The sequence below is a fragment of the Castanea sativa genome, chromosome 1, assembly GCF_040712315.1.
Source record: "Castanea sativa cultivar Marrone di Chiusa Pesio chromosome 1, ASM4071231v1".
Classification (NCBI taxonomy): Eukaryota; Viridiplantae; Streptophyta; class Magnoliopsida; order Fagales; family Fagaceae; genus Castanea; species Castanea sativa.
In genome coordinates, this window is record NC_134013.1 from 81,285,020 (window position 1) to 81,305,293 (window position 20,274).

At 40.4% G+C, this 20,274-nt stretch overlaps 1 protein-coding gene across 1 annotated transcript; it reads right to left on the reverse strand.

Annotated features, from left to right (window-relative positions):
• Window positions 1-10,635: 10,635 nt before the first annotated feature.
• Window positions 10,636-11,139, reverse strand: LOC142635412 (ATP-dependent DNA helicase RRM3-like). The gene has a single exon (XM_075809571.1). It carries the CDS (start codon window positions 11,137-11,139, stop codon window positions 10,636-10,638), a length of 504 nt encoding a protein of 167 aa, XP_075665686.1.
• Between the last annotated feature and the right edge of the window lie 9,135 nt (window positions 11,140-20,274).

A 20,274-nucleotide genomic window follows, 5' to 3' on the forward strand; every position in this document is an offset into this window, starting at 1 on the left:
GGAAAGAGTTTTAATGGACAGAGTAATGTTCCTCGGCCTTTTAGCAGTTGAAGGAATATCTTTCTCGACTACCTATTATGTCCAAGCCCAAGGAGAAGGAGGTTCTATTTGCCTACATTGCTGTAGCCACGCATACGGTAAGTCTGGTACTGATACGGGTTGATGACGGGGTGAAAATACCAGTTTATTATGTGAGCAAATCACTACATGAGGCAGAGGTTCGCTATCTGCCGCTGGAGAAGGCCATCTTGGCAGTAGTTTATGCTACACGGAAGCTCCCACATTACTTCCAGGTTCACACTGTCGTGGTTCTAACCCAACTTCCTATTTGATCACTGCTTCGAAAGGCTGACTACATAGGGAGGGTTGCGAAATGGGGGATGATCTTGGAGGCTTTTGATATTGAGTACATGCCTCTCAATTCTATAAAGGGCCAAGTCCTCGCAGATCTGGTGGTTGAGTTCACTGAGCTTTCACTAGAAGGAAATGCTGAGAAGCCGAACATGGATGGAAAATTAGTTGCCATGATCTCCTTGAAGGAACATCTATCTTGGATGGTGTATGTTGATGGCAAGGCAAATCAAAGAGGATCAGGGGTGGGGCGAGTTGTAATATCTCCTAAAAGGATCACCATCAAGAAATCCTTAAGGCAGGACTTCTTGGACACGAACAACAAGGCCAAGAACGAGGCATTGTTGGTAGGAATGGTTATGGATCAGAAAATAAGAGGAAGAACGGTGGAGATATTTTCATATTCGAGGTTGGTTGTAGGCTAAGTGAAGGGAGAACTAGAAGCCAGGGACACGAGAATGCAAGACTACTTAAGCCAAGTTAGGCACTTGCAATTAGGGTTTGAATCCTTCTGCCTACAACAAATCCCAATGAGAAGAAACACGCATGCTAACTCTCATGCCACCCTTGCAACCTCCTCGGCACAAAGTTTACCTCGAGTTATTTTGGTTGAGCATCTGTGCAAGTCCGCCGAGATGGGAAAGTAGAACGTCCTTATCCACCAGATCAGGGTCGAGCCAAGTTGGATGGATCCTATTGTGCTATTTCTCAAGGATGATGTCTTACCCGAGGAGAAGGGCAAAGCCGACAAAGTGCAGAGGAGAGCTCCTCGGTTCTAGTTGTCCGTGGAACAAAAGTTATACAAGTGCTCTTTTTGCTATATTTGCTATGCGTTCATCCCGAGGCAGTTGACCCACTCTTAGAGGAGCTACACAAAGGAATTTGTGGAAGCCACACATGGGGAAGGTCACTATCTCACAGGGCCTTTACCCAAGGATATTGGTGGCCAAGCATGCAAAAGAAAGCAAATGAATACGTGAAGAAATGTGACCAATGTCAAAGATAAGCCCCGAATATTTATCATCCAGGGGGTGTCCTCAATCCTTTGTCTAGCCCCTGACCTTTTGCCCAGTGGCGCTTAGACATTGTGGGGCCCTTCCCTAAAGCAGCAAGAAATAGGAGGTGGCTGTTTGTCGGCATGGATTACTTCACCAAGTGAGTTGAAGCTGAGCTCCTTGCAAATATTAGAGATGCAAACGCCAAAAGATTTGTGTGGAGAAATATTGTCGCCCGGTTTGGGATCCCTCACACCCTCATCTCAGACAATAGTCTTCAGTTTGATAGCAAAGCCTTCAAGAGGTACTGTTATGATCTGGGCATTAAGAATAGGTACTCTACCCTAGCTTATCCACAGGGGAATGTGCAGGCTGAGGTTGTTAATAAGGTGATAGTGAGTGGACTCAAGAAGAGGCTAGATGACGCTAAGGGTAGATGGGTGAAAGAGCTGCCACATGTTCTTTAGACGTATCAGACTACCCCTCGTAGGTTAAGGGGGGAGATACCCTTTTCTATAATCTATGGGACTGAGGCAATGATTCCTCTGGAGTATGGGTTCCCAACGTTAAGGACGAGCTCGTTCACCCCAAATAGCAATGACAGCATGTTAGAGAAAAGTTTGGACTTGATTGAGGAGCAGAGGGAAAACGCCATGGTTCAATTGGCATATTATCAACAAAAGCTTAAACAGGGGTATGACTCAAGCGTGAAGTTATGGTCATTAGCCCTAGGGGACTTGGTATTAAGAAATGTTGTGGGAACTGCAAAAAACCTAGCATGGGGAAAGTTAGGACCCAATTGAGAAGGGCCATACCGTATCACCTCAATAGCTGGGATAAGAGCATACTTCCTAGAGGACTTGGATGAAAAAATTGTATCGCGCCCTGGAATGTAAATAAACTGTGAAGATATTATTATTAATGAAAGGCAGCTCTGCCTTGTTTTTCTTTCTAGCGTTATGTGTTGTCCCTTATGTGAATATTAAATAGAATCTTGGTCATGTCTGGCTCCTCGGACCATATGCTTTGGGTAAATTAATATTTTGGGTTGTTTGTTTAAGTGTTAAACAAAATCTTGGTCATGTCTAGCTCCTCGGATCACATGCCTTGGGTAAATTAACACTTTCCATGACTTATGTGAATATTAAATAAAACCTTGGTCATGTCTGGCTCCTCGGACCACATGCCTTAAGTAAATTAATATTCTAGGTTGTTTGTTTAAGTGTTAAACAGTACTTTGGCCATACTTGGCTCCTCAAACCACATGCCTTGGGTAAATTAACACTCTCCACTACTTATGTGAATATTAAACAGAACATTGGTCATGTCTAACTTCTCGGACCACATGCCTTGGGTAAATTAATATTTTGGGTTATTTGTTTAAGTGTTAAACAGAACCTTGGTTACGTTTGGTCCCTCGGACCACATGCCTTGGGAAAATTAACACTCTCCACTACTTATGTGACCTCTCAGATCATATGCCTTGGGAAAATTAACACTTGGTGAACCCATCAGGGATGGGACCCCATCATATACATCATCACATGAAAACAAGGGCTTGCCTTGGGCCTTGGCTAAAGGATTTTGAGGGTACGTTAAGGTACGTTAAGGTACTCTTAAAATAAGGTACTTTTTTCCTACTAAGTGCTTTGTTTATCTCTAAGGACTTAGGCCTCCCTGTTAATTACATAGTTTTTAGTACTAATACATAGTCTTTCTTTCTCATTGTTTACATGGGTTTGCTTTATCTGAGTTAACAACAAATCATCACCATTATCTTTTGTTAAAGTAAGGGTGTTCACTGTTAGAAGCATCACCAATTTAAAGTCTCAGCAGGGGGCAAAACAATAGCTATAGCCAACCAGAGACATATATTGCAAGAAAAGTAAAGTCTCACAAAGGCAAAAATCTATGTCCTTTCATTGATTGAGAAAAGGGATACATCTTAAACATGCCAAACTGCCATGACAAAGGAAAATTAAAAAAAATAAAATAAAATAAAATGATGCTAGTACAATGACAAAAGTAAAAGGAAAAGATCCTAAACTATGCCTTAGTTGGTGAAGGGTCGTCTTGGCTACCAGGCTAGGAGACAGGAGGGTTGATGGCCTTGGGATTAACTTCCTTGGATTTGGAATCAACCTCCTTTGCCTTGGAAACGACATCCTTAGCCTTGGGAGCGGCATCCTTGGGTTTAGAGTAGCCTCTGGACCTTTGTCCTCTAACCGAGAATCACTCTGGCCAAGCCCTTTACCCTTAGCCACCTCAGCCCCCTGTTCTTGGTCACCAGCATCGCCAGTCCCTTCGAGGACCTTAACAGGGGGAAAAGGGGCCTGAGTGATGAGGGGCTGCTCAGAAGAGGTTGAGGCAAAGGCAGTGGGAGAAGGGAGTGCAGTTGGAGCTTCACGGATATTAGCAGTGTAGTAAATGTTCTCAGCTTTCTTCCACTTGGAAGTAGGAGGGAACCCTGCTAGGTTGAGTGCCTTTGCCTACACTTCCTTGCAGTAGTCCCTGCAGACCTTTGCTAGCTCCTCTGCCAGGCAGACCTCAGTCTCTTGCACCCCACGGTCATAGGATGCTTGCTCCGAAGCCTTCTCTGCTTCCTTGGTCGTTCGAGTAACCTCCTTGGCCTTCCTAAGCTCCACCTTTAAGTCTGCGACCTACTGCTTGGCTGTGGCCAGCTCTATTTCAGCATAGTGGAGCTTTTTGCATTGCTCCTTAGCCTAGTTTTTGGCGTTCTTGAGGCCAGCCTCAGCGCTCCTTCTCTCCCATTCCTTCGTCGTCAGCTTCACAACAAGCTCTTTGTTCTTTTGTTTAGCTACGTCTAAGGCCTTGTTCGTCTCGACGCGAATGTTAGCCTCGACCTTAGCCTCATTCCAGGCATCCTTCACCCATTCCTCGGCAATAAACACCTCTTGGATGGCTTGCACAGAAGCGACAGACAAGCACGCTAAGTAATGCCAAGGAACTTACCAAGGCTAGATCCCTCTTCAGAGACAGAAAGAAGTCTAGCTGCCTTATTTTCTTCAATGCAGCCATGTCCCTAGGCAAAAGGAGGGGACTCTAGGGCCTCGGCTAGATAGTGGACGTGCACTTTCTAGAACTCCCTAGTGGTGGAGTTTCAGGGAATGGCTGCCCCACCCAACTCTAGCCGAGGGTCCTAGGTGGGGTTTCGATGGCGCACCTCGACCACATCCTAGTCCTCCCTGCTCTCAACCGAGGAGGCCCGTACTTGGCCCTTGGCCATCTTTTGTTGCTTCGGCTCCTTTTGGTGGACCACCTTCCCCTCATTCTCTTTCCTTTTCTTCTTCAAATTGGGCATGGGGAGCAGGTTAACAGGAGGAGGAGGGGGGGGGGGGAGCAGGAAGAGGCTAGGACCCTAAAGCGTCCTTGGGCATCAGTCCTTTGGCCCTATCCACAAGGAGATCTTTCAAGCCCCTCTTCTGGTTCAGAGCCATCCCTTCTTCTTCCTCCTCTAAACTACTGTCTATACATGCAACTACGAGGCCGGAGGTGCGAACACCTGAAATTCTGTCAAACTCGTCCTCTGCATCCGAGATATGAATGACAGGATCTCCCTGCTCCTCCCTTTCTTCTGTGAGTTGAAATTGGTCTATTTCTTTCTCAAGTGAAAAGAGTAAGGAAGCAGTTTCTTCTCTCGGAGCCGCTGTTTCAGGGGGAGCACGTTGGGAAGGCCGGTCAACTTGCACATTGCCTTCTTGTGCTAGAAAACCGGGCATCGAGACGTCTATCTGAGGATTGCCTAGTCTGATCGCATTGCCCACCTCTTGAAAATTATCGAATAAGGGAACAAAGTTGAGGATGAGGTGGAGAGCTCTCAATTGTCTGTCTTCACTCATGAAAACTTCGGCTCTTAGTACCTTGTTAAGGTCTGCGACTTTGACAAAGTTGATGTTAGGAGCTATGTGCCTTTTATCTGCAAAAACAATCAAAAAGAAAAATCATGGTTAGAAAGATGAACCTTTAGTTAGAAGAGAAAGAAGTAAAAAAAAAAAAAAAGGGAAAGCAAAGAGAGAACCACAAAACTAAGTCCCGTTTCAAAGGACCTAAACCTAGGGCACCCCACCTGGCTCTTCCCGAGTTGGGCAGTGAAGACTATAGTGCCTTTTCTCAAAGGTGATTAGGTAGTTGTCCTTCATGCTCTTGTTGGACTTTGAAAGACATGAGGCGAGCCTAACAATTGAGGACCTAGACTTGAGGTAATACTCGGAGTTAGCGAGCGAATGGCACTTGTACATCCAAATGATGTCGTGCCAGGTAAGGTTCAAACCCATGTGCTCGTTGAAAGCGTCTACACTACCCAGGACCTTAAATAGGTTGGGCGCGTATTGGTGGGGGCATAGCTTATGGGCGATTAAGTAGTCCCTAGTTATGCTACCTATGGGGAGTGTCATTCCCCCTTCTATGAAGGCGATCATGGGAATGACGACTTTCCCTTCATTCTTGTGGGTAAGCCACTGCCCTGGAGTACAATACCGCAGGGAAACTCCCTAGGGAATGTGGTATTTAGCCCTAATTCCCTCCATGCAGGTGGGGGAATCTACTAGGTGGGCAAATATACCCATCAGAGCAAACTAAAGAGAGGCGAGGGAGATATTTGTGAAGAAGATTTAGAAAGTAGAAGGTTGATGAGATTGGCCGAGGAGAAAATAGCCTAAAGATGAAAAACTTACGAAAATAAGGACAATGGACGCCTCAGGAGCTTCTCGAGAATTGGAAGATTTGGAAAATCTTGGGAGCTTGAGAGTATGGGAAGTCTTGGGAGTTCGAAGATTTGTAAAGTAGGAAAAATGAGCTCTCCAAGTGCCTTTTATAGGAGGCAAAATTGGGTGGGAGTTATCCCACCCAAAATTTAAAGGGAAATGTCAGCCGTAGGATCTCCATCTCCCCGAAGGATGTGGGGAACAGAGCGTCGCCTAGAGCATTTAATGAGACGTTGCGGACTCCAAAGTGTCAGGACTAGTAACAGGACACGTGAATCGACATTCTCACATATGGGAGTTAGAGAAGCATGTTGAATCAACTACCTGAAGTCAAAACCCCATTTCTCTCCTCAGATGGGAGGAGGCCAAATTTAAACATTCTACATTCGTTGTCAAGCTGAACTTGAATACTCACTACTTGATAAAGTTTGGTTAGTTTACAACCCTAGGCGTCATCCAATACCATAATAATATCATTAATATCTTCCCAACCAGTTTTTTTTTTCCCATAAAAAGTTATTCATAAATTAATACCCTTAGAGTATTAGTTAGATTTGTATATTAATTAAACATAGCATTTTTTTTTTTCATAAATACTTTCAAAATGGGGAAAGGGCCGGGATTCCTCCCTGCCATTTGACCTAGTTGTCATTTGCAAAATAATTAATCATGAGATTGAACTTTGAACCACTGTTCATTGAATTCCACATGTTTCCCGAATATTCTTCACACTTTGTACTTTGTAATTTTTTTTTCTTCAAATACTGTCCTCTTATTGATTCTTGAATTAAAAAAAAAAAAACTGGTAAATTTGCTAATAAAAACTTTGGAATTGTGTATTTAAATGAATTTTTTGTTGATAATGATAACTTATTTTAGACTTTGTACACCGTTGGAAAAGGGAAGGCACTATTCAATGGGCATGGTGTATATTTTTTTTAAGTGAGTGTACAAATTTTTTTTTTTTATAATTACCGGTCAACAATCCATTCCTTCCAAAAAGGAAAAAAAAAATTTAATAAATAATAAATTAGCACGTGAAAGTTCAATAGAATATAATTTTATCTCTCTCTTATTTTGTTTATAAATATAAAATATGATAATTATGATACGTAGTTATTAATAAACATTTATTTTTATTTTGTTTGAATATAAAATATAAAATATAAAATTTGATATTTAATTTTTTTATTAATATTTAATGTTTATTATGATTTTTTATATAAAATTATTTCTTATAATTACTATTGAATAATAGATATATATTATAATTATGTCTATACTTCAAACTATCTATTTTTTTTCATTTAATTGAAGGTTCAAATATGGAATATAATTTAAGTAGTAGGGATGAAGGGCCCAGATCTAGATATTGGGCCATGGGTTGCGCCCGAGGACGTCAAATGGCTCAATGATAGACAAGTACTAGCGATGGCTGATAGATTATTGGGCTGTGGAAGGGTACAAGTGGTGAGCAGGAAATGTTGTCTGAGGAACAATCCCTCCTCGACTAACAGGGTGGAGGCCTAAAGTTCGACCACCCACCAAGAACCAGGCAATGGGCAATCATGCTTGGAAGGATAAGCATAAAAAAGGGATGAGGCAAAAGAGAATTGAGAAATATCTGAGAAGAAAGCTGCTATCACCGCACTGAATGCTCTACATCTAACCCCCTAACCGCATTAATGTAGAAGTGATACTTGAATAGTAACTTTCAACCTTATAGCTACCCCCAAAGATTTTAGGAAGGTGTTGATGGGACAAGCATCAAGGAGATTAGCATTCTGACCTACACGTGGAGGGCTGAGATGAAAGAGAGAGAAAAATATATAAAAAGGATGAACTCTCTTACAGAGGATCAAGAGAAAAAACTGAGAAAAATCACTGCGTAACCAAGAACTGAAATTTTTGTATAAGTCCAAGGGCAATATATAAGAACAAACCATACTCGGACTTGACGGAGGAGAACTTTTCTTGTTCAAATTACTTGTCTTGTTCATTTTGATATTAGCTAGTCTATTTTGATAGACATAATCCTAACTTATTGAACGTTTATTATCAAGCCCACTCTCTAACAAATTCATTGTTTTGGGCTCTTTGGGTCATTCCATTCCATTTGGGCTATGGGACGCACCATTAGAATTTTTTTTTTGAGAAAGAACATATTATAATTTTTTTTGGGAGAGAATAAAGCATATTAGATGTTGGAGCATTTTAATATTAGATAATTAAAATGAATAAATGTTACAACATAAATGTAAAGATATGAGAGTGAATATGGAAGATGAGGAGTTAGTGAAAATATTTAAATAGTGCATATATTGAAAATGCATAGTAAAATTGTAACAATAAAACTGCTTACAAAATATATGTGATGACTTTTACAAAAGCTATTATGAAGAACTTGATGAATCAATGTAGAAAACTGAAATATTTACATCAGGTAAAATTGTAAAATAATGCACTACATCTGAAACACAGAATATGTGAACTTATTAATATTATGCTGGCTACGGTGGAGAAGTTGGTGGAGCAATGCTATTTGATCCACATTCTAATTGCTTTCCAGCAAAATTTGCCATGAACCTATGATACAAAATGTGTTAGTTTGTGTTATTAATAGAGACTTTAAAACGTACATAATAATACTAAGCACAATAAATATCAAGCATAAACTTGTAAAATGAAATATTTGAACTGACCTTGTGATGATATTGCATAGCTCCATGTATGTGAAATGGTCTACTTCAGCTTGGGACTTGAAGAACTATCATTAAATTACCAAAAATTTTAAAAACGTTTATATAGTCAACTATGTAATAGAGTTTTTTTTATTTTTTTATTTTAAAGTAGACGTGGTAATGATTTGTACCTGCTTTATTATCTCATCGTCCTTGACTCTCATTTTCTGTTTTTTTTTACTATTTTGGGTCTTGAAAATTGCATCGTCCTTGGTTTTTTTTCTTCGTATCTTTTTTTTCTCATGGATGTTGGAAACCACATTGTTCTTGATTTTCATTCTCCGTTTGTCTCTGTTGGCATGAGTGTTAGAGATCACATCGTCCTTCATTTTTCCTTTGTCTTTATTACTATGGATGTTGCGCACCTCATTGCTCTTCTTGACATTGATTTGTTGTTTGTCTTTGTTTATGGAACTTCAAAATGAAGAAAAAAATTGTTTGTATATTAAGACTATCAATTACTTATTTTCCTATTTTAAAAAATACTGTAACAAACCTTTCTAATTCTTGTGACTCTAAAACTCGTTTCACTTCTTTCCAAAGCTCTTTTTTGTCAACTCGAATAGTGAATCCCCAACCAGGTGAATAAATTGCCAATTTGCGAACCTAACCCATACGCAGCATGACATTTTTAATATTAATTTTGATAAAACAATAGAAAGGGGTGCTGATTAAAGATATCATTAAAAAGAAATATACCTTGTTATCAATGGCCTCCATGTTTAATAATGGTTGATCATCCTTCCAATTCTCCCAATGAGTAGTAGGAACAGCATGCACTCCATTATTTAGCATAGTGGACTCGATTCTCACATTTGAGTTGGGCATCCTTCCTGTTACCAATTAATTGTATACATAAAAAAGATCAAGAAATAAAATATTAAAACGTAGACCGCATAACCATTAAAATTTGTAAATTATTAAAATACATTTATATGTAAGACAGTTCTTTTCAATTGTTAATTAATACCTATGATGAGGGGAACAAAGCATCTTTATACACAATATTTCTTGTGTGAACACCTTCCTCCTCAGGTATTGTTCCTTTTTGCACCAATAGTTTTGTGGTGGATTGGGAGACTCCCCTTGACAATGCCACATATAATTGGCCATGACTAAAAGCATGATCAGGAAGATAAATTCCAACAGTTGGAATTGTCTGACCTTGCGCTTTGTTTATTGTAAGAGCAAAGCTTAAACGTACAGGAAATTGTCGTCTGATAATTACAAATGGCAAGTGTACATTTTCTGTTGTCTTCAAAGGAATTCTTGGCAAGAAAACATGTGTACCCGCATATTGTCCAGTCAAAATTTCAGTGTCAATTACGTTGTTAAAACATCCACGGCATATCAATCTTGTATTATTACATAATCCGGCTTTTGAATCTATATTGCGCAGAAACATAATTGGAGCACCCTTTTTTAGCCTTAATATATGTGGTGGTAAACCCCCTGGAGATATAGAATTTAGGAATTCTTGTTGATATAGATGATTATTATCTCCTTCAACCTCATCAAAATAATGTAACGTAAACTCATCTCCTGGGAACTAAGAAATTATCTTTGCATTAAACTGTTCAACATCATCATTTATAGGTGTTAGCAAAGCCCTATCAACCATATACCTTGCATCATTGGCATGTTCTTGCAAACTTGGAAAAACTTGATCAATCAAGTTGTATATATAATGCTAACCCTCCCATTGCATTACCATTGAAGAGGGTAGTTTAATCAAATCATCAATTATAAATGGTTCATTCCCATCACCAATGCGTTGTATATACTCAGCAAACTCTTCATCGTTGATAGACCTCATATTCTGCTTCAATGTAATACTTTGACATTTTTCCATAATGGGGACTTGACTATGCATGCATCAATCATTTCTGCCTTTGTACCCTTTGGAACAACCAGAAGTACTTGACGAAAATCTCCACCCAAAATTAGCACCTTCTCACCAAAAGGTAAATTTATTTTCATAATATCTTTAAATGTTCTATCTAAAGATTTGAGTGCACGTCGATTTACCATTGGGGCTTCATCCCAAATAATGATGGTGGCACGTCTAATAAGTTCAGCTAAATCTGATTGTTTACTTATTGAGCAAGTAGATGAAGCATTAGGAATTAAAGGAATCTTAAACCTGGAATGCGCTTTTCTTCCACCAGGGAGTAATGTTGCTGCTATGCTAAATGTAGCTGTGGCAATTGCAATGTGACCTGCTTTTCTCAAGGTTACCAATATTGAGCAATACAAAAATGTTTTCCCAGTTCTCCTTGGCCCATCGACGAAGAATATCATGCTTTCCTTACGATCAATAACTGTCATGATTTTCTCATATGCAACTCTCTAGTCGTTATTCAACTTTTCAATTAAAGTGAGTTCTTTATCTACATTAGGAACAGATAGCTCATCTTGAATGAGTCTTGGTACAGCTGAATCATTGTCACATTCTCCAGTTGATATCGGCAAATCATACTCTGTAATGTGCTTTTCATGTTGTAAGTGTAACGCTCCTAAATCATTAAGAAGTTTATTTGTACGACGTGTCTCTATTGTAACAGATGTTGATGGGTAATCTTCTACCATATATGGGTAAAACTCATTCCACAATTCTCTTACTCCAGTCGGTAGACAAAATACCAATATTGTTGCAAACAATCTTCTTAAAGCTGATGGCATTCGAATGTCTCTTGCCTCAAGCAGACACTATCGTATGCTGTTATCATTCTCTAGTAAACCCCTTTGTTCAGCTACTTGCTTAAAAGTTGGATAGGTTATCCCATTGACAGTCAATAAATCATCAAATCTTGTTGGCCCTTTGACATGATTAAGAAGAACACGTAGATTGAACTTCTCTCCAACAAATGGTGAAACAGAATATATCCTGCCCACTACTTTTTTATAAGATCTTCTTTGTGTCTATATATTGTTTTTATAATCCCAACAATAGTGCATTATTTTATAGTTTTACCTGATGTAAATATTTCAGTTTTCTACATTGATCCATCAAGTTCTTCATAATAGCTTTTGTAAAAGTCATCACATGTATTTTGTAAGTAGTTTTATTATTACAATTTTATTATGCATTTTCAATATATGCACTATTTAAATATTTTCACTAACTCCTCATCTTCCATATTCACTCTCATATCTTTACATTTATATTGTAACATTTATTCATTTTAATTATCTAATATTAAAATGCTCCAACATCTAATATGCTTTATTCTCCCCCAAAAAAAATTATAATATGTTCTGTCTCAAAAAAAAAAATTCTAATGGTTTGCCCCATAGCCCAAATGGAATGGAATGGCCCAAAGAGCCCAAAACAATGAATTTGTTAAAGAGTGAGCTTGATAATAAACGTTCAATAAGGTAGGATTATGCCTATCACAATAGACTAGCTAATATCAAAATGAACAAGACAAGTAATTTGAACAAGAAAAGTTCTCCTTCGTCAAGTCCGAGTATGGTTTGTTCTTATATATTGCCCTTGGACTTATACAAAAATTTCGGTTCTTGGTTACGCAGTGATTTTTTTCAGTTTTTCCTCTTGATCCTCTGTAAGAGAGTTCATCCTTTTTATATTTTAACTCTTTTTTTTTAAATGTAATTTTCAAAATTTGATTAATGATCAAAATATAAATGATCAATTACTATTTCCTTCTATTTCCTCACTTATTTTTTTTCCTTCTACGTATTTTTTTTTCTTTTTAAGAAATTGTTTTTTACCATCATTGTATATGCTTTTGGCATTAAAGTTTTGTAGTTTTGTAGTTTTTTTTTTTCCTTTTGTTTTACCATCATTGTATATGTTTTTGTTCCTTCCATCACTAAACTCACGTTTGCAAAAAAAAAAAAAAATTTTTTTTGACCTTTATCAAGGCTTAACTGTTTTAACATTAAAAAAAAATCAATTTTTTAATTTGTAGTTTCTTACTCTAATCTCACGTTACTTTTAAATTTTTTTATGAAAAAAAAAAAATCCCTGCTCCCAGTTAATTGTTTACGTTAACGTTCATTCTCCTCCTCACCCTAAAAAATAGGCCCTACAACTATCCAACCCTCATCCCTATCCCCAAGTCCCTTTTTTTAAAAAAAATTTATATATACCAAGATCAAAATAAAGTGTAAGGCGGTAGAACCACACAAAAACCAAAACCCAACTACTCAGTTTCTCCAAAATCAAATTAGTACAAAAGAAAGAAAGAAAAAAAAAACCTTCACACACAAAAGGAAAAAAAAAATTGTTATTCTCAACACCCATTTGTATTCAAATGTTTGATTCCTATATGTATTTATTATCTACTAGAATTCAAATGCTTCATTTATCTTTATATAAATAAATAAATAAATAAATGCTACCACAATTCTTATCTCAATCCACTCTACTGAAAATTCATCCACTCTCTTCTCAAAAAAAAAAAAAAAAATCACCCACGTACAAGTTTAAACTCCCCTCCCTCATATTAAAAAAAATAATAATAAAATAACTACCCATTATCATCTAGTAGTTACAATTTTATTCAACTCTGTCCATCCTTATCCTCACATCCCATCTGTAAGTGCACAATTGCACCTGGACCCGAAGATAGACGTGGGCTCAGGCCCAATGAACCTTAAACAATAAGATCTGTAGAGTGTGGATTTGAAATCTAGTTTAGGGATATTGGAAACTTGATAAGCAGGCTAGAATGCCACAATCTTTGCAAATGATAAACAAATATGACAAGGGAACCTCCTCGGACGTAAGCCGATGACGATATGTATATTGCTTCTCTTTCTATGCCAAAAATTATAGTTCTTCCTTCTTTTTTTAGCTACCTCACCGATCCCCTTTTCTTTCCTCTCTTCTCTTCTTAAATACTCCTTCTTCTTCCCTATTCATCCACGTGTCACACGAATCTTATCCTTTTGATACCTCTTCCTTCCACCACCTTCTTGAAGTCTTTAAATAATAGCAGGAAAGTTGAATTCTACTGTTCAGGGGTCATTTTCCCATTAATGCGGCCTAGAAGGTAGATGCAGAGTTTTTAATGTGGAGGTAGCAACATATTCCCTAGATATTTATCTCACATCCTTGTATCTTAGAGGGTCCTTAGATCACCCTCTTACCCATCAGTTTCTTCAGGATTCTGCCTTCAAACCTCTTGACGAATCCCAGGATGTTCGCCGAGCCCATCCGAGGAGATATTCATCCTCGGACAGCTCCTCGGACATCTGTAGTGTAGGTTGACTCGTGGGCTTAGGGGCCCAAGGACAAAAACAAACTGGTACCAATTGATCAAGCCTGCAACCCACTTGTTTATTTAATAACTCTTACCCCCTACACCATCTTTTTTGCATATTCAAATTTAAAAAAAAAAAAAAAAAACATTATTTGCTACGTTAAGAGCCCTAGAGGTCTGGTATCGAACCAAAAAAAATAAAATAAAAGATTGGTAGAGTGGACATGCAAAGAAGGCCAACGCTCAAAATAAAATTCAAAGGTTGGTACTCTAATCTTTCCTTATGTATTATGTAATTGACATTTTAGTTTTTATGTGTTGTGATTTTCATAGGTTGTGATTTATTTATTTGTTTCAATTTGGTGGTGTGTAGTTGGGAATTTATAGGCAAAGATTTGATACAATTGTTGGTGTGTCTCATTTATATGCTAGGTATCTCTCTCTCTCTCTCTCTCTCTCTCTCTCTCTCTCTCTCTCTCTCTCTCTCTCTCATGTTCTTTTTAAATTTTTAGTTTTTAGTTTATTGCCTTATTAGGTTCTATTTGCCAAAATATTCCAAGATAACATTTCTTCGGCGGCATGCCTAAAACTTTATTGCGGCCAAATTTTTTTATTTTTTTAATTTTTTTAGATTTTACAATTTCTTATATAATTCTATGTGGCATGTTGATTTTGTTTGTTGGTTTTGTGTATTTTGTAGAAGATTTGCATGGATAAGGTGCTCTGGTATTGGAGCAAATGTCTTTGCACTCAATTAAGTGAGGTGGATTGATATTCATGTCTATATCTATACCTTCTTCTTTGAGTTTTTTTTTTCCTTTTTTTTTTTTAGATTTTAGAATTTCTTATACAATTTTATTAGCAAATTATTGCTCTAAAAAACCAAGATATCCATGAACAGATTTTTTTTTTTGTCAATTTCAAATTTTCAAAAGAAATTTAACAGATCTTTTACACACCCACATTTTCCTTTGTGCTACTTTGTTATACTATTTTCAACAATAAAGAAACTTAATTTTTAGTTCCTTAATTAGGCCCGTAAACAAGGGATTAAAGTTGCCAAATACAACACACTTGGGGTGGACGCTGAGTCAAGTGATCAATTCTATTCAAGTAAGGAATTAAATGGTCTATTCCTTCCCAAATTTGAAACCACTGTCTAAAGAACCCGCAACATACATAATGGGTTAGACTATACGGGAACTTCTCTCTGGATTTGTTATCTATAGATTCTATATTCTAATTATAAGGAGCATAAATTGTATTCAGGCTTTTTTATTTTTTGGATGAGTTACTGTAAGTGCACAATTGCACCTGGACCCAAAGACAATCACGGGCTCAGGCCCAATGAGCCTTAAACAATAAAATTTGTAGAGTGTGGGCTTGAAACCTAGGTTTGAAGTACTGGGAGCTCGATAACAGGCTTTTATAAACAAATACAGGTAAACAACGAACAATAATTGCAATATATATCCTCGGACTCGAGCCGAGGACTACTTCTTTATTATTTCTACTTCTTCCTTAAAGATTACACTTTATCCATTTATTTCTTAGCTCCCGCCCCCTCTTTCTTTAGCCTTTACCCCCCTTTTATACTTCCTGCCCTAATACTTTTTGAACAGTGACTAGAAGTTTCCACCTCACTGTTCAGGGGTCACCTCCCCATTAATGCGGCCAGGGAGGTAGGTGCAAAGCCTTTAATGCGGAAGTGGCAGCCTTTACTCTTGATATTTTCTTTAATACTGGTGCATCTAGAAGATTCAGGATGTCCCCTTTTATCCATTAGTCTTTCCAGAGTTGTGCCTTGACCTTTATAACAAAATCTTGAATTCTCTTGGATCTGTCCGAGGTGAAACCCTCCCTCGGCTGTATCCTCGGGCTCTCGGCGTATGGGCCAACTCATAGAGTTTAATCCTGGAGCAGGTCGGCCCTCCACATTACAGCCCAAAGGCCCATATGCCCACTTGGGTCCTTTTACTCCCCACAATAGCCCCTCAAAACTCTAATTTTCAATATCCGAGGAGAAAATTAGGGTTTTGATCCGATGAGAACTAACTCTGCTCACTATGTGAATGATTGCACGTGTGGAAACCGTTTCGCGTTCCAGAAAACGCCACTCTGCTCACTATGTGAATGTTCCCACAAGAAGCCATCTTTTATTTCCTGCTGCTTTCGGAAATGGCCCCACTATGTCCAATCCCCATTGCGCAAAAGGCCAAGAACTGGAGAGAGGGTTAAGAACCCTACCAGGTTGATGAATATTAGGGGCGAACCTCTGGCATTGATCACATTTTCTGGCATAGTCCTGGGCCTCTCTCTGCATGTTGGGCCACCAATAACCCTGAGTTAGAGCTCTGTGGGCTAAGGATCTTCCCCCAGTGTGGCTCCCACAAATTCCCTCATGCAGTTCCTTCAGTAACGCTTCCGTTGATTCAGGGTGCACACACAACAAGTACGGTCTTGAAAAGGATCGTTTATACAGCTTCTGATCCTCGGATAGCCAAAAATGTGGCGCCTTTCGACGCACCTTCTCTGCTTCAGACCTGTCCTCAGGGAGGATGTCGTTCTTAAGAAAAGATACGACTGGGTCCATCCAACTAGGTCCAAACCTTATTAGATGGACGCGAGCCGCCCTGGCGAGGATAAGAGTTGGCTCCAGCAGATCCTCCACAAGGATAATCCTGGGCAAGTCCTGAGCCGAGGACGTTGCTAACGTAGCCAAGGAATCGGCATGAGTGTTCCCACTCCTAGGGATGTGAGCTAAGACAAAGGAGTCAAACTCTGCTTGCTGACGCTTGACCTGGGCCAGATATTCTTGCATTCTTGTGTCCCTGGCCTCCATGGTCCCCATGACCTGGCCGACCACTAACTGAGAGTCCGAGAACGCATGGATTTCCTTTCCACCCATCTTATGTAGCATGTTCATGCCTACCAGAACTGCTTCGTATTCGGCTTCATTATTAGTAGCCGAGAATGATAACCTTAGAGATTTTTCAAAGATAATTCCCTCCGGGGATATCAGAACAAGTCCCACACCAGACCCTCTCTGATTAGCTGCCCCATCCACATACATTTTCCAAGGCGAAGGCACTGCGGCCGTGATCACACCAACTGATTTTCCATCCATGCGTGCTTCTTTTAGAGTCTCTTCTGGCAATGGTTCAGTAAACTCTGCCACCAAGTCAGCGAGGACCTGGCCCTTCACCGAGGTGCGAGGTTTGTATTTAACATCAAAAGCTCCTAATATGGTTCCCCACTTTGCTACCCTACCAGTGTAGTCGGCGCTGCGTAACACTGCCTTGAGAGGCAATTGGGTCAGAACCACCACAGTATGAGACTGAAAATAATGAGGGAGCTTCCGCGTGGCATGAACTATGGCCAGAAGCGCTTTCTCCAAGAGCAAGTAGCGCACCTCGGCCTCATTCAAAGACTTACTAACATAGTAAACCGGTCTTTGCATCCCATTTTCATTCCTGATAAGGACCAGGCTGACCGCGTGTATGGCCACTGCTAGATAAGCAAACAAGACTTCGTCCGCCTCGGGGCGAGACAAAATGGGTGGCCGAGAAAGATATTGTTTAAGCTGCTGGAAAGCTAACACGCAGTCCTCGGTCCATTGAAACTCTTTCCACTTATTCAACAATTGGAAGAAGGGACGGCATCGGTCAGCTGACCGAGAGATAAACCTATTCAATGCGGCAATCATCCCGGTCAATTTCTGGATTTCCTTTGGGTTGCGAGGAGGCTGCAAGTCCTGAATAGCCTTCACCTGTGCTGGGTTTACCTCTATGCCTCTATGAGTGATCATGTACCCCAAAAACTTTCCAGACCCAACGCCGAAAGAGCATTTTGAGGCATTAAGGCGCAGCTTGTACTTTCTTAACACCTGAAAGGTGTCAGCCAGGTCTCTCACGTGTGAAGGTATCGTTTTGCTCTTTACCACCATATCGTCCACATACACCTCAATAGTCTTCCCCAACTGCTGTTCGAACATCCTGGTCATCATTCTTTGGTAAGTAGCCCCAGCATTTTTCAAACCAAATGGCATGACCTTATAATGATAATTCCCCGTCGGAGTAATGAAGGCAGTCTTCTCTTGGTCCTCCAACGCCAAGGGAATCTGGTGGTAACCTTGGAAAGCGTCCAAAAAACTCATCCGAGGATGTCCGACAGTGGCATCCACCAGTTGGTCAATACGCGGCATTGAGAACGAATCTTTGGGACAGGCCTTGTTCAGATCAGTAAAGTCCACACATACCCTCCACGTTCCATTCTTCTTTTTAACAACAACTGTATGGGCCAACCACTCGGGGTAGAAAAATTCTTTGATAGCCCCAGCCCTCTTGAGTTTAAGCACCTCTTCCTTCACAGCCTCGGAATGTTCTCTGGAAGAGCACCGAGGTGGCTGCCTTCTCGGAACAACAGCTGGGTTGACATTTAAATGATGACAAATGAAGCTCGGATCGACGCCTGGAGCTTCGTAAGGATCCCACGCAAAAATATCAATATTGTTTTTCAGAAATTCTAACAATTCGATCTTCTCTTGATGTGGCAAAAGTATGCCGACTTGGAAGAACCTTTCTGAGCCGTTGGCTACTGGAAATTTCTCTAACTCCTCACAATGTGTCTCATCTCCTGTCACCATTCCAGATGAATCAGGAGCTGTTAACTGCTATAAGTCTTTGGTGATTAAAGCCGAAGACTCGGCTTCTGTCTGATGTAGTACTGCAGCCGATATGCACTGCCTGGCTACCGATTGTCTACCGAGGATTTCCTCAACACATTCCCCCGAGGGGAATTTAACTTTAACATGCAAGGTAGAGGAGACAGCTCCAAGCACGTGCAGCCAAGGCCTGGCGAGGATGGCTGTATATGGAGAGTACGCGTCAACCACAATGAAGTCCACCTCAACCGTTTCTGAGCCGGATTGAACGGGCAAACGGATCTGTCCCTTCGGCACAACGGCTCTCCCTTCAAAGCTTATAAGCGGCGAATCATAAGGAGTAAGATCTTCCAACTTCAACCTTAACCCCTTAAATAGATCAGGGTACATGATATCTGCACCGCTGCCCTGATCTATCATCACCCTCCTCACATCGTAATTCCCTATCGTAAGCGTAACTACAAGGGCATCGTCATGGGGCTGGATAGTCCCTACCTTATCCTCGTCGGAGAATCCTAAGACGGGCAAAGTGCCCTTCAATCTCTTCGGCCTGCTGCCCGCATCCTCGGCCTGAGAATGGGAAACCGCCATTACCCTAGTAGGACCTGAGCCGGTCCTACCAGGTGCAGCGAAGATAACATTGATTGTTCCCAATGCCTGCCGAGACGAATTATTCCTCTGATTGTTTAAGCCGGACTGGCTGCCCTGCCCAGCAGGTTGACACAGGTGCTGCTTCAGTTTTCCTTCACTGACAAGCTACTCCAAATGGTTCCAAAGGGTCCGACAGTTCTCGGTAGTGTGGCCCACATCCTGATGGTACTGACAAAAGAGGTTCTGATTCCTCTTCGCAGGGTCCTCTGACATCTTACCAGGCCATCTGAAGAAGGGTTCCTTACGAACTTTCTCCAGCAGCTGATGTACTGGTTCTCGAAATACAGTGTTCACGGCCTGAGGTGCCGCCGAGGCAGGCTATCCAACGTAATCCCTCCTCGGCCTGTTATTGTGGTATCTGTCCGACCTGAAATCCCTTCTCTCCTGCGGGATAACCTTTTCCTTACCCTTTCCTTGCTGTTGGTCTTCCTCCACTCTCTTATACTTGTCAATACGGTCCATGAGGCGACGTACACTGCGGACAGGCTTTTTAGTCAGAGACTTTCTCAGGTCGTGATCAGTAGGAAGGCCTACCTTAAAGGTATTAAGCGCCACCTCATCAAAGTCACCATCTATTTCATTAAACATCTCCCAATAACGGTCGGAGTATGCTTTCAACGTCTCCCCCTCCCTCATGGTCATGGATAACAGCGAGTCTAATGGCCAAGGGACTCTGCTACACGTAATGAACCGCGAAGCGAATGCTCTAGTAAGCTCCCCAAACGAACCTATAGACCCCGATTTAAGGCCGTTAAACCACCTCATAGCAACAGGGCCCAGGCTAGAGGGGAAAACTTTACACATCAAGGTCTCGTTGTGAGAGTGCACCGCCATCCTCTGGTTAAAGTGGCTCACGTGCTCCACCGGATCAGTCCGGCCATTGTAGATGGTAAAAGTGGGCTGGGTAAACCTTTTGGG

Coding starts and splice junctions, on each gene's coding strand:
- LOC142635412 (XM_075809571.1), bottom strand. CDS start 11,139: ATGACAGTTATTGATCGTAAGGAAAGCATGATATTCTTCGTCGATGGG.